We start from the raw sequence: 13,186 nt of genomic DNA, 5'->3' as shown, positions 1-13,186 counted from the left end.
GGTTTTTCGCCACGCTTTAGTTTGCTCATTTATTTTACTGAACTCTGATTCAGTCCTGCTGACTGCCGATGCTAGGCTTCACTGTTGCGCTGATCTATTGAATATACTTAGCTCCGGCTGAGTTGGTCAAGAGATCAATGGCCTCCTTGGTCCTCCCTGTACAACGTTACCATTAATTTAAATAGACCAAAGGAATTGAAGTGTTACCCATTGATTTCAATGCATCAAGTGACACAGTTATAACCAACTCAAAAATTCAAGGAATTTAAATCTTCACCAGCTAATCAACTGTGGGTTACACATTGGGAGTCAAGAGCAAATGTAGTCTTCAGGTGCAGTGGGAGATAATTGGTCCAGGTCAAGTAGATATCATTCTGTACTTATTTACTGAAAGTCATACATTCCGTCCTTATTTTCTATAGTACTTTAATTTTATATGATGATTCATAGTTAAATAGCAAAACTGATGGCAATCTGGAACATCGGAACATCTCTGCAATACAGGTTGAGCAGACACAAAAATGAGGTACTACAGTACAACCACTGGCAGAAGGGTGCAATTACAGCATGCCAAGTTTACATAGAAAGTTTCCATTTTAAATATGGACATAGAAATTTACAATGTGAAAGTTAACAATGGGAAGTAAGGTTTTATAGGCAGGAAGTGCATGCAGGCATAATATTTTCAATACGCTATTGATTGAGTAGTTGAGGCGAATAGCATAGATGCATTTAAGGGGAAGCTAGATAAGTACATGAGGGAGGAAGGAATAGAAGGGTATGCTGATAGCATTAGATGAAGTAGGGTGGGAGGAGGCTCGTGTGGAGTATAAACACTAGCATAGGCCGGTTGGGTTGAATAGCCTATTTCTGTGCTGTAAATTCTATGTAATTCTATGTAATCAATTGCCCATGGAATTAAGACCAAGAGTAGTCTAGAGGTAAAGTGGGGTTAAAGGGTGGAAAAGTTTTTAATAGGGAACGTTGATGACGGGAAACAAAGTGTTGTGGATAGCAAGTGTTCAAAGAAATAAGATTTTTAACATATCATAAACCATCCTGCCTTCGCCTGCTGTTCACAGACATGCACTTTTATCAATAATCACTGAATACTATGGTAGTCATGATGTGGAGATGCCGGTGATGGACTGGGGTTGACAATTGTAAACAATTTTACAACACCAAGTTATAGTCCAGCAATTTTATTTTAAATTCACAAGCTTTCGGAGGCTTCCTCCTTCCTCACCTGAGGAAGGAGGTAGCCTCCGAAAGCTTGTGAATTTAAAATAAAATTGCTGGACTATAACTTGGTGTTGTAAAATTGTTTACAACACTGAATACTAAACAGAGATAGGATTGCTCTGCAATTTTCCTCTCCCTACTAAAGGGCAATTGAGGACAATTGTAGCATCCCTCCACATGTGTCGTGAACTTCATTTTACAGAGAAGTAAACATCTCCTTTGGCGTTTTGCCATGTTAAAGTATCAACATTTGACTATCGCATTCACTGTCATGTCATGAGATGTCTCCTCAATAGGATTTCCCATTGTAAAGTTCAGCAACGATTAGCTATCCTAGTCCCAGTCACACCAGTAGGTTCACCTCTACTACTGGATAAAGTTTCATAAGCTCAAATCCCCACAGCTCAGCCAGCAATGCACCCTCTCTGCCTGGGTAGAGGCAGGTTCAGAACACTTGATGAATAATTTATTCTTTGCTCTCCTCAGAATCCTTAATTTAATTTTTTAAAAATTGTTCAATAATAAGTATTTTTAATAGCTTTGGTGCCGTAAAGGCTATGTGATTAAAATAATCTCTGATCATTCAGATTCAAATACATTCCAAACATTGCTGATTTCTACTTAATTTTAAAAATGATTATATTAACGTTTTCCTAGGTTAAATTAGATTACTGTTCATATTAATATTTTACTAAATAACATTCGATTAATTATGATTTCTGTATTAAACTCAATTAAATGGGATAAGAGATGATTTTAATATTTTAGTGAAATTTGGTTAGTGGTTATTTTTGTATTTCAATGAATTCAGTGACGAATAATGTTTTTAATATTTTACTAAATTGTATTTGATTAATAGTCCAGTAAAATTGGATGAATGATTTAAATGTTCACTGAATAAAATTGCATTAATGAATATTTCAATATTTTACTTATTTCAAGTAGATGAATGATGATTTACTGAATTAGATTAGATAGATGATTTTCATCTTAAATGATCATTTCAAAATATTCTGTTTTGATGATATTATATTTAATTGATTTTAATATTTCATATTTGATCATTATATATATTAATTTGGCATTGCTTTATATTTTACGACATGGGATGTTCCACATCACTTTCACATCAGTGCTTACAATTACAATCTCAGGGAATTTACTTCATCTTTACTGGTAATGCTGGGGAGATCAACTAGTATATATTAATATGCTTTAATATATTATTTCATGTATTTCACATTAATTTATTTAATGTCATTCCCTTTATTCAAAATCCTCTGCAATAAGAACTTCCAATATACAATTTCAACTTGTTTTTCAATTATGTTATTTTTTTAAAATTAAATTTCTATTTAATTTCCTCTGCCATTAGCTCTATTTTATGTTTTTTTAAAATTTATAACCAACATTCCTTGCATTTCCAACAGTACCTAAATGTACCAGTACAATAATACAATCTCCATTACCCCATATGATCCTCTCTTTATCAAACAGCATAGATACACGCTATCATAAAAGAAAGACATCAAGACATACTTGCTCTCGAGGCAGTACAAAGAAGGTTCACTCGGTTAATCCCGGGGATGAGGGGGCGGACATATGAGGAGAGGTTGAGTAGATTGGGACTCTACTCATTGGAGTTCAGAAGAATGAGAGGCGATCTTATTGAAACATATAAGATTGTGAAGGGGCTTGATCGGGTAGATGCGGTAAGGATGTTCCCAAGGATGGGTGAAACTAGAACTTGGGGGCATAATCTTAGAATAAGGGGCTGCTCTTTCAAAACTGAGATGAGGAGAAACTTCGTCACGCAGAGGGTAGTAGATCTGTGGAATTTGCTGCCCCAGGAAGCTGTGGAAGCTACATCATTAAATAAATTTAAAACAGAAATCGACAATTTCCTAGAAGTAAAGGGAATTAGGGGTTACAGGGAGCGGGCAGGAAATTGGACATGAATTTAGATTTGAGGTTAGGATCAGATCAGCCATGATCTTATTGAATGGCGGAGCATGCTCGAGGGGCCGATTGGCCTACTCCTGCTCCTATTTCTTATGTTCTTATGTTCTTAAGGCCTTGCATTTATGTAGCGCCTTTCATGACCTCAGGACGTCCCAAAGCGCTTTACAACAAATGAAGTACCTTGTAAGTGTAGTCACTGTTGTAATGTAGGGAACACGGCAGTCAATTTGCAAACAGCAAAGTCCCACAAACAGCAATGTGATAATGAGCAGATAATCTATTGAGGGATAAATATTGGCCAGGACACTGTGGCGAACACCCCTGCTCTTCTTCAAAATAGTGCCACCTGAAAGGGCAGACGGGGCCTCGATTTAGCATCTCATCCAAAAGTCGGCAGCCTCCGACAGTGCAACACTCCCTCAGTACTGTTGTGGAGTGTCAGCTTAGATTTTGTGCTCAAATTTCTGGTGTGGGACTTGAACCCACAATCTTCTGGCCATCACTGAGCTATGGCTGACACTGTTAAATCAGGGAAATTAACCTGACAATATCATTAGCACCCTCACAATAGTTTGCAATAAAAACACAAGTTGACTTATTCAATCAGTGGCTTGGATGATATATTATGCATCATAATGACTAGGAAGTACTCTTTAGCTCATCAAGAGCAAAGCTATGGGGAAATCCTGTCATAACTCCTACCTGTCACACTTCAAATGTTATTTTGCATTTCAATTGACAGATATATTTTTAGTAATTTCTGTTGGAGTATTTTTTTAAGTATAAACAAACAAAGGCAGTAAAGCTGTTGACGACTACCTTAATTGGCGCAGGAGCTAGGAGGAAACTCAACTGGACCAGATAAAAGTTTGGAATAATCTTCCTGACAGGGACTAGAGACAAAAAAATATTTCCCCCCTGGATTTTATGCCAATTATCTTAAATCTGTGTCCTCTGGTTACCAACCCTCCTGCCAGAGGAAACAGTTTCTCCTTATCAAAACCCCTCATAATATTGTACACCTCTATCAAATATCCTCTTAACCTTCTCCGCTGTAAGGAGAACAACCCCAGTTTCTCTAGTCTCTCCACATAACTGATTTCTTTCATCCCTGGTACCATTCTAGTAAATCTCCTCTGCACCCTCTCTCAGGCCTAGACATCCTTCCTTAAGTGCGGTGCCCAGAATTGGACACAGTAAGCAGTTGGGGCCTAACCAATGTTTTATATAAAGGTTTAGCATAACTTCCTTGCTTTTGTGCTCTATGCTTCAATTTATAAAGCCAAGTCGTATGTGTTTTTTAACAGCCTTCTCAACTTGTCCTGCCACCTTCTAAGACTTGTGTACTTACATCACCAGGTCTCTCTGCTCTAAGGAGAACAACCCCAGCTTCTCTAGTTGTTATGATCTGTAATGTGCTACCTGAAAGAGTGGTGGAAGCAGATTCAATAGTAACTTTCAAAAGGGAATTAGATATATACTTGAAATGGAGAAATTTGCAGGGTTGTGGAGAAAGAGCAGGGGAGTAGAACTAATTGTACAGCTCTTTCAAAGAGCCGGCACTGACACGATGGGCCGAATGGCCTCCTTCTGTGCTGTATTATTCTATGATTCTATGACATTCAAAATTTTTAGTGAGATGCTATGATGGGAAGTTAGGGTTACGAGAGAGATAGTTTTTAGTGTGCTTTTCATATTTCTCTTACTTTTCAATGTAAAATAACATATGCTTGAATACAAACAAAAAGAAAAACTACAAATTATGAAAATCTGAAATAAAAACCGAAGAGAAGGATTGAACTTGACTTATAAGCTGGAAATACACAGCAGGTCTAACAACATCCATAAAGAGTAAGGACATAGTTAACAGTATGGGTGTAGACTTTTTAATCAGAACACCCAGGAAAACCTACCAAATGAGAGATTTTCCTTGATTCAAGTTAGCAATCATCAGATAAGGCAACATGCAAATTTGTAAAGTATAACATTATAGGAAGGTAGTCAATATGGAATGCTTCATTTAACAAAAAAAATTGTAGTTATGTTTCAGTCTTGAGAAACATTTATGCAGCTCTGAACCCGTCCTTCTGAAATCACCCCTTTTTGTCCAGAGGTCCTCTTGTAACTCTATTGTACATTATAAAATTACCAGGTACCTCATTTAAAAAAGAAGGTTGAAGAAAGTACATGGTTTCAATTGTGCAAGTCACAAAGGAATGATTTTTTTAAAAATCAGGTTCACTTTTAAATTGTACAATCTCATGAGCCGTCCCATATATGTATAGGTTATCCATGTGTGTGACTTATATCATAGTTACATTTTCATGAAAGTTGTTCTATTTACACTTCCTGCGTTCTGGGGCACAGCCACCACGAGAGGGTTGATTTTCAACTTTCTGCCCCGGCGTAAAATTGGTTATTGTCTGTTATAGAAACCGCCCCACTTTTAATTTCCATTCAAATCAGTGATGATGAAAATCAGGCGGTTTCTATGATGAGCAGCTGATCCACAATATCAGTTTTACACCTAGGCAGTAAGTAGAAAATCTACCCCAATCTCTGTTAACAGGTTATTGATATTGAGGTATCCTTATTTAAAGTATATTTATAACATTCTACTTATTGGCAGGACTAATGACACAGGACATCTTTCATACAAAGATCATTTGCCTGTAACGCAGATTATTATTGGGGACACAAACAGAACAAACTCAGAAGTTGCCTACAGACTTGGACCACTTCGTTGCTATGGTGACAGTAAGTGTCATATTCTATTTCAGGATCGTACTCGTGAAAGTTTAGGAACTGTCGTTAGCAATCCACAATATCTCACAATCATTTCCTGCTTGTTTAACTGTCTCCAACTCATTGTGCTGCTTCTTGTTAAAATATACATATTAGCCATTTTCTCTGATGCCCAAAATTGTTGTTTTATTTGGCCACATGTTTCCTATTTAGTTGTGTTGATAATAATAGACACTTAGTGCTGGTAACAAGGCAACAATCCAATCAAGTGTTCAAATGTCATCATTAACCATAAGAATGAAACTCAAATGTTTTCATGCCATTATCGCTGTTGAGTTTACAGCCTTAAAATTATTTTATGTACCATGGTGTTCAGGGGTACAGTTTCAATCTCTAGTGGGTCCTTTTTCCAAATGGTGACAAAAATGGTTAGTGCTCTCCATATATTTAATGTATGATGGTAACTCAATCGCTTTAACAAATGAGAATTCATCATTAATTAAACGCAAATAACACACTCACTACATACACCGATGTATATTTATTTAAATACTGTGATCGAATGGGTGTTGATTTTGAAGCCAGCTGTAATGAAAAACAATGGGATGGACAACATGATCAGCAAGTTACAGTGTCCAGGAAATCCGTGCACCTGTGCACAAATGAGGGCACCTAGTGAGATGACACAAGGTAGCAACTTATTTACATCATTATCTCAATGTGCCACTGATGATATGCGAGGAGTGTCAGCGTTGGAATGTCAGGTGGCAACAGCCAGCGAAGAAAAATGGAAGATGGACAAGGGTCAGTACGGCATGGAAACACTAGGGAACAGCACATGGTTGGCAGCACTATGCAGTACCAGGTTGCTTGTATGTGTGATTGCTTGAGGATTGAGAAAGGGTACAAGCAATAGGCACACACCCTGCTGTGTGTGGCCTCCAATCCTGCCATGGCCGATGCTCCTTGATCTGCCTGTCCCGACAATGTCTATGGCTTCCTTCTTCATGTGGGTGAGGACTTGGATGGAGAATAGCCCTGCCCCTCCCTGGTTTTGGTTTCCATTAGTATGAGCCAGCTTCTCGTGCAGAAAGCAAGGGAATGATTTGGTGAGTGGTTGTTGAAAAGGGTTGTGTGGATGTGTGGGGCATCTTCAAAAAGTGTGCCTGCTGAGAGAGAGAAGCAGCAAGTTGTGAGCAAGACAGGAAAGTGGTCTTGTGCGAGAAAGTGGTTCCACTGTGAAATGAGAATGTAGTCATCAGAGGAGTGAAATGCTTAGTAGTTGTTACCAGCTAAAAGCAGAATACTGTTCGTGCCTGTTGTGAGGGCAGCAGCAACAGGCAAGTATGTGATTGGAATAGTAAGGAGAGCTGGTACAGTAGCCATTGTGATTGATGAAAAAGCAGGCGGTGAAGGGGAGGGAAGTGTTTGGAGCGCTGGGGGAGGGAGGAGTTGAAATTGCTATGGCCAGGTGCACTGCAGAGAAAGAGAGCTAGGAAGACCTCACATTCACCCTTGCAGTCTGGGTCAGGTCATTTAATGTCCTGGTGCTGATGGTGCAGGCAGAAGACAGTGTCTGTTTGGGCACCTTCCTGCTAGCTGAGGGGAACAGGACCAACCTGCGTGCCCTCACCTGCTCCACTGGCACCTCCACCACTCTTTCAGAGAAGCAAGGTGCTCTTGCTTGAGTCATGTTGATGTGCAGAGCATCACTGAATTAAACTGAGTAGAATGATACTTTGCTTTAAGAGATGCATTCATTCCATCAAAATGATGCGGGCCATAGAATGATGATTATCGGGCAGGCAGTTAAAATCGGCCTTAGTTGAACCAACGTCCAACACAAAATTAACAGACATCGTCAACAGACTGAAAATTGGCCCTTGTAGAAATGTGTGATGAAGTTTGATTCTCATATCAGAAAATGTTAAACCACTTGGGAGCAATTTTAACTCCCCCTGCCCGACGGAAATCTGGCAGAACGGCAGTTAAAATTGAGTGACGGTATTTACCACAGTGCTGTTTTTGCTGGTGGGTGAGGCACCAACCTGGCTCAAGTGGCAGCTTCACTAATATATTCTCATGGGAATCCTATGACGCACACAGGACCTCGATAGCATTTTAACGGCGTATTGAGAAGGGCACCCGCTGCAAGTCCCCCCCACTCAGTAAAACCAGTCGGGGAACAAGTGGAGGCCCTAAAAGATAGGTTGGAAACTTTGTGGGGCCAGGAAAGTCTGGACCTCTACTATCACAAAATCAGCCCCCCTTCCCACCACGAGACCCTGCCGATACTCCCTTCCCCCCCCCCACCCTCCCCCCATAAACTTACCTTAGTGGCTAGACAGCCAGTTGGCGGGATGTGAATGAGGCCTGGCAGTTTATATCAGCCGGGTTTCCTCCGGAGACTCCTGGGCAGGAAGCCTGTGTGACTTACGCACAAAATCATCAGAGTTCCTGCTCCTGATTGCCATCCACTGACATCTGATGGAAAATGCCCATATATGTGGATGTTGGATGAGGACAGGAGTGAGCACACCTGTAATGCCCATGCAGTTGAATGGCCTGTCAACACCCTGTCTTGGCTGAGAAAAAACGCTTTGGCGGAAATGGGCAGGGTACCTGATCGCGGCCAGTGCCCGTGGAACCGTATCCCAGTATAAATCAGTGCCTTTAGGTGTCAGCTGTAGTTCAGTTAGTAGCACTCTCACTTCTTGAGTCAGAAGGTTGTGGGTTCAAGTCCTACATCAGGGACTTGTGAACAAAATCTAGGCTGAAACTGAGGACATGCTGCACGTTTGTACATGCCGTTCGTTGGATGAGACGTTAAACTGAGGCCCCATCTGCCCTCTCAGGTGGACTTAAAAGATTCCATGGCAATATTTCGAAGAAGAGCAGGGTAGTCTCCCTGGTGTCCTGGCCAATATTTATCCCTCAACCAACATCACTAAAACACACAATATCTGGTCATAGTCACATTGTTGTTTGTGGGAGCTTGCTGTGCACAAATTGGCTGCATATTTCCTACATTGTAGCAGTGACTGCATTTTAAAAAAAAAAGTACTTCAATGGCTGTAAAGCGCTTTGGGACGCTCTGAGGACATGAAAGGCGATATATAAATGCACGTCTTACTTTTTCTTTCTTCAGTAGAGGAGAGAAGAAAACTGGAGCAAAAAAAAAATCAAAATAGTTTCTAAACGAGAGTTCAACATTTAAAGATTAATCATCAACTCAAACCTCTTTTTACCCATCCAGGAAATTACTGGAATGCAGCATCGTTTAACACCGAGTCCTCGTATCTCCACTTCCCTACGTTCCACGGTGAGCTAAGTGCAGATATTTCATTTTTCTTCAAAACGACTGCTTCCTCGGGTGTTTTCCTAGAGAACCTCGGAATTAAGGACTTCATAAGGATCGAACTGAATTGTAAGTAAGATGGCAATGAGAATTGTAAGTAGGATGCGAATATAACAAAATGCAATCTTTAGCCTAGTTAAATTTCTCTGTGTAAGTCAAAATATACATGAGTTAACGATGCTCTTGGAGTAGTTCCACAGTAACAGTAAGGTTGCACAAGATGTTCAGTCTACAGTTGATGACAGATACCTTCACTAAAATAAATAACAGATAGAAGAGAATGGCTACATAAAGGTTTTAAACTGAGATTGACTTTTTAATCCATTTTCTCCCCTACTGTCCTGGAAACACTAGCTCATGCTAGAGTATGAATCAAAGGCAGCCATGACATACCTCACCCAAGAGGGATATCATCTCGGAACCTAGACAGTGAGTTCTGGCAGGCTGTTGAACCACAGAGCGGCATCGCAGCTGAGCTTGATACTGTTCTCACCTGGCACCCATGCATTTACTTTCTAGCAGGGTCATTGGACAGCAACCAGGGGTGGGAAGCCCCGACTAATTTAACGGACCAGCATCAGGAATTTCCTTGGAACTTCGGCTCCGTCACCAGTGCTTTAGCGGAAGTTTGGTGGAAACCCTGTTAACGTACATCAACGGGGTTTACACCAAACTTACAACAGCGGAGCAGGAGAAGCCCGAGGAAATTCTTAACATAGGAACCTGAACATTTTTGATCTATTGAATTATAAGATTCACTCATGGTTTTTGGAGGCAGCTAAGCTGCTTGATCAGATTAATTTTTGTGATCAGTCCCACCTATCCATTATTTTATATCATACTGGTTCCCTAACAATCCTGCTTGGTTGTTTTTATTAGTATTTACACTATTAGACACTTTTTTTCTCTTTTTTACCTTGTTTTAATTGTTGACAAAACACTATCAAGAGTGGAATAATTTTCAATTACAATATTTTTGTTTTGATGCTGATTTTTATTACACAAGCTATCTTAAAGCATTGTCTTTTTATTATTACAGATTAACTGTTGCCACTTTATCTGTATGTATTTTGATATAATGAATACTTCAATATAATTAATGTCCAATGCTGCTATTTTACCATAAATTTTCTGGACTGTTGTGATTTTTAAAGCTGAATTTTGTTGCTCTCTTACTAAAGTCTTAATAATACGACTGTAAAGAATATCCTCAGCCAGAATACAAGTACCTTCATGCTAAATGATACATGCAGGTTCTCTAACTGTATTGTTTTCTTCAATGAGGAACAGAATAATTTAATGCATTAGTGATAACCTTTACTGTGACAGGATCAACTACCACTGGATTTTCATCCTATTTTCTTAATCGCTTGTGTTTAATAATGGATGGTCCTGAAATCATGCCATGGGACAATAATGTACTGATGCTATTGTCTGAAATTCCTCTCTCTGCTAAACTAACAGAGAGAGGATTCAGATGAGAGTATTACATGTTCGTACGTTAGTATCCTAGACTGTAATTTTAGGGCCTTTAAGCTGCAAGATGCAATAATTTGATTTAATGCTGTCTATAGCTTTTTCTAAATTATGACTATCTAAAACAATTAGAAATGCATGTTTTTCTTTCCTTAACCCTACAAATCACTGTTTGCGATATTAGTGTATGGGCACTTTACGTGTTCGGATGACATTCCTGTTTGCTAATTTAATGAAGACAGCACCTATTTATTTTAAATGGTTTACTGCCTCTGTTAAGTAGAAAATAGAGAAATATCTTACAAATAAAAAAATTCTACGTTCTAATCTTCCAGACTTTATAGATATCACTGTTGTCTTTGCAGACTGAGAAAATAATAGTAGTCAATTACATTGTGGCTTTCGAAGAGTTTAATAGATATCCTTTTCTTGTCAATATGTAGTAAATATAGATAAGTTATGTTGACCTGCTTTGAATGAGTTTGTGGTTTCTTGGCTACACGGTTAAATGAAGAGGTTCAAGTGGATATGAACTTGAAACAAGAGATAATAAGAGTGTCACAACACTAGCAATCCAATTTATCTCTACTCAGCGCGTTTAGAAAATAGAATATTGAAGGATAGTAAAATTGCAGTTGTCAAGTGTGACTTTGTATGTATTTGGTCCCCTGTGCCTGGGGCAGGTTTGGATCCTAAGAATCTAAGATACATCATAATCCATATCTAGATAATGTAAGTGTTAAACCTTCCCCTTACTCATCACAAGAAAAAGCACAGATGCATATTCATACTTGACTTGAATTAACAAAGAGGAAAGAGGATTGATGATCTTGCCTTCTCACATGGTCTCTCTATTCCCATCATCTTGATCACAGACAAGGCCATCTCTGACCACTTCCTTGTATCCCTCACCACTCACATCCCCCTACCCCATTCCAATGCCACTTCACTTTGCGTCTGCCCCTGGAAAAAATTCTCCCCCAAGCCACTTACAATGGCACTTTGAAACTCCCAACTGCCTAGCACTTGACGCTCACGATACTTCTGCAACTGTCGATTTGCTCACTCACTCCCTCTCCTCCACCTTTGATACCCTTGTTCGCAGTAAAGCACACCCTGGTTGTTCCCCCTTGTATGGCCCCCACCTTTACTTCTGAAGTCCAGGGGGCACAGACTTGAGTGCATCTGGCGCACAACTGGTTTCGCAATTTTAGCATCCAAAATTCTGCTGCCCAAATCCTGTTACTCATCAAGTTCTGCTCACCCATCACTGATATCTTTTAGTGACTGGAACTTCCAGATGCATTAATCCTCTGCCAAATTGAGATATGTGCACCTCTGTCTATAGATTTGGGCATGAGAGTTCTGCAAGTAGAGCACAGAACACCACTGGTGCTGCCTGATCTGACTGGCATCCCTCCGTTGGTCTTAATGTTCAAAAGGACAGCTCTAAGGAGATTCCTATGGGGAAACCGCCAGGTAGCGCTAATGGTGCTATTGGAGGAAAATAGGGGGGCAGAAGAATAATTGGCACAGCTATAAATATAAGTAGCAACAGGAAAAAGTAAAAAGTGAAACTGCAAAAAAAAAGCTGTTCACTGAGCCTTATAATTATGCCCTTTAAATGAGCTTGTCTACAGTTGAGCCCCTTGCACATCTGGATTCCCGTTATAAATGATGTGAATGTCACTCAGTGTTCTGCTTGCACACATGGCAGGAAATTGTGCGCAAGTCAAAATGATGCCATCTCTCCCTTCATTTCAATAATGTGACAAGGTGCCTGCCTAATTCAAGTGAGAGTTTTCCATTCCTGTTAGTTTTGCTCCAGACCTGTGGACCGTGTGCAAAATGGGCAGAGATTCTGTGCAATGGATTTCCACCGAACTTTGAGAACAAATTGAGCTCAATTAAAGCCTGATAAATAAGTGGACCCAATTGGAAAATCTATTCTGATGTCCAGCAACAAAGAGAATTTATTCAAAACCGTATTACTGTTCTAATTCCTGCCCTAACGGTAAGAAATGTGGTTCATTGCAATTTAAAGCAGCTATTTTCATGAAAAAAGTGTTTGACAAACCTTTTTGGGGGGAGGGAAAAGAGTTCTGTGTATTCTTCCTGTCAGTGTAATATGTGTATGATATTGAGCATGGAAGTGTTGTAGTTATATTAGTAATCCAGAGGCCTAGACTAATAATCCAGAGGACGTGAGTTCAAATCCCACAATGGCAGTTTGAGAATTTGAATTCAGTTTGACAAATAAATCTGGAAATAAAAAGCTGGTATCAGTAAAAGTGACCATTAAGCTGTCCGGTTGTTGTAAAAACCCAACTGGTTCACCATTGCCCTTTAGGTAAGGAAACCTGCCGTCCTTACCCGGTCTGGCCTATTATGTGACTCCAGTCC

General features: G+C 39.6%; 1 protein-coding gene across 1 annotated transcript in view; it reads left to right on the top strand.

Annotated features, from left to right (window-relative positions):
- Positions 1 to 13,186, top strand: part of LOC137323447 (contactin-associated protein-like 5) — a 590,554-nt gene that overhangs the window by 392,359 nt on the left and 185,009 nt on the right. The window contains exons 15-16 of the mRNA XM_067986921.1: positions 5,834 to 5,961; positions 9,206 to 9,376. Of these exons, the coding sequence (XP_067843022.1) occupies positions 5,834 to 5,961; positions 9,206 to 9,376 (299 nt within the window). The remainder of the gene's footprint in view (positions 1 to 5,833; positions 5,962 to 9,205; positions 9,377 to 13,186) is intronic.

Source organism: Heptranchias perlo, chromosome 7 (genome assembly GCF_035084215.1).
Source record: "Heptranchias perlo isolate sHepPer1 chromosome 7, sHepPer1.hap1, whole genome shotgun sequence".
Taxonomy (NCBI): Eukaryota; Metazoa; Chordata; class Chondrichthyes; order Hexanchiformes; family Hexanchidae; genus Heptranchias; species Heptranchias perlo.
The sequence above is the reverse complement of the archived record's forward strand: the minus strand, read 5'-3'. Positions and strand labels throughout refer to the sequence as shown.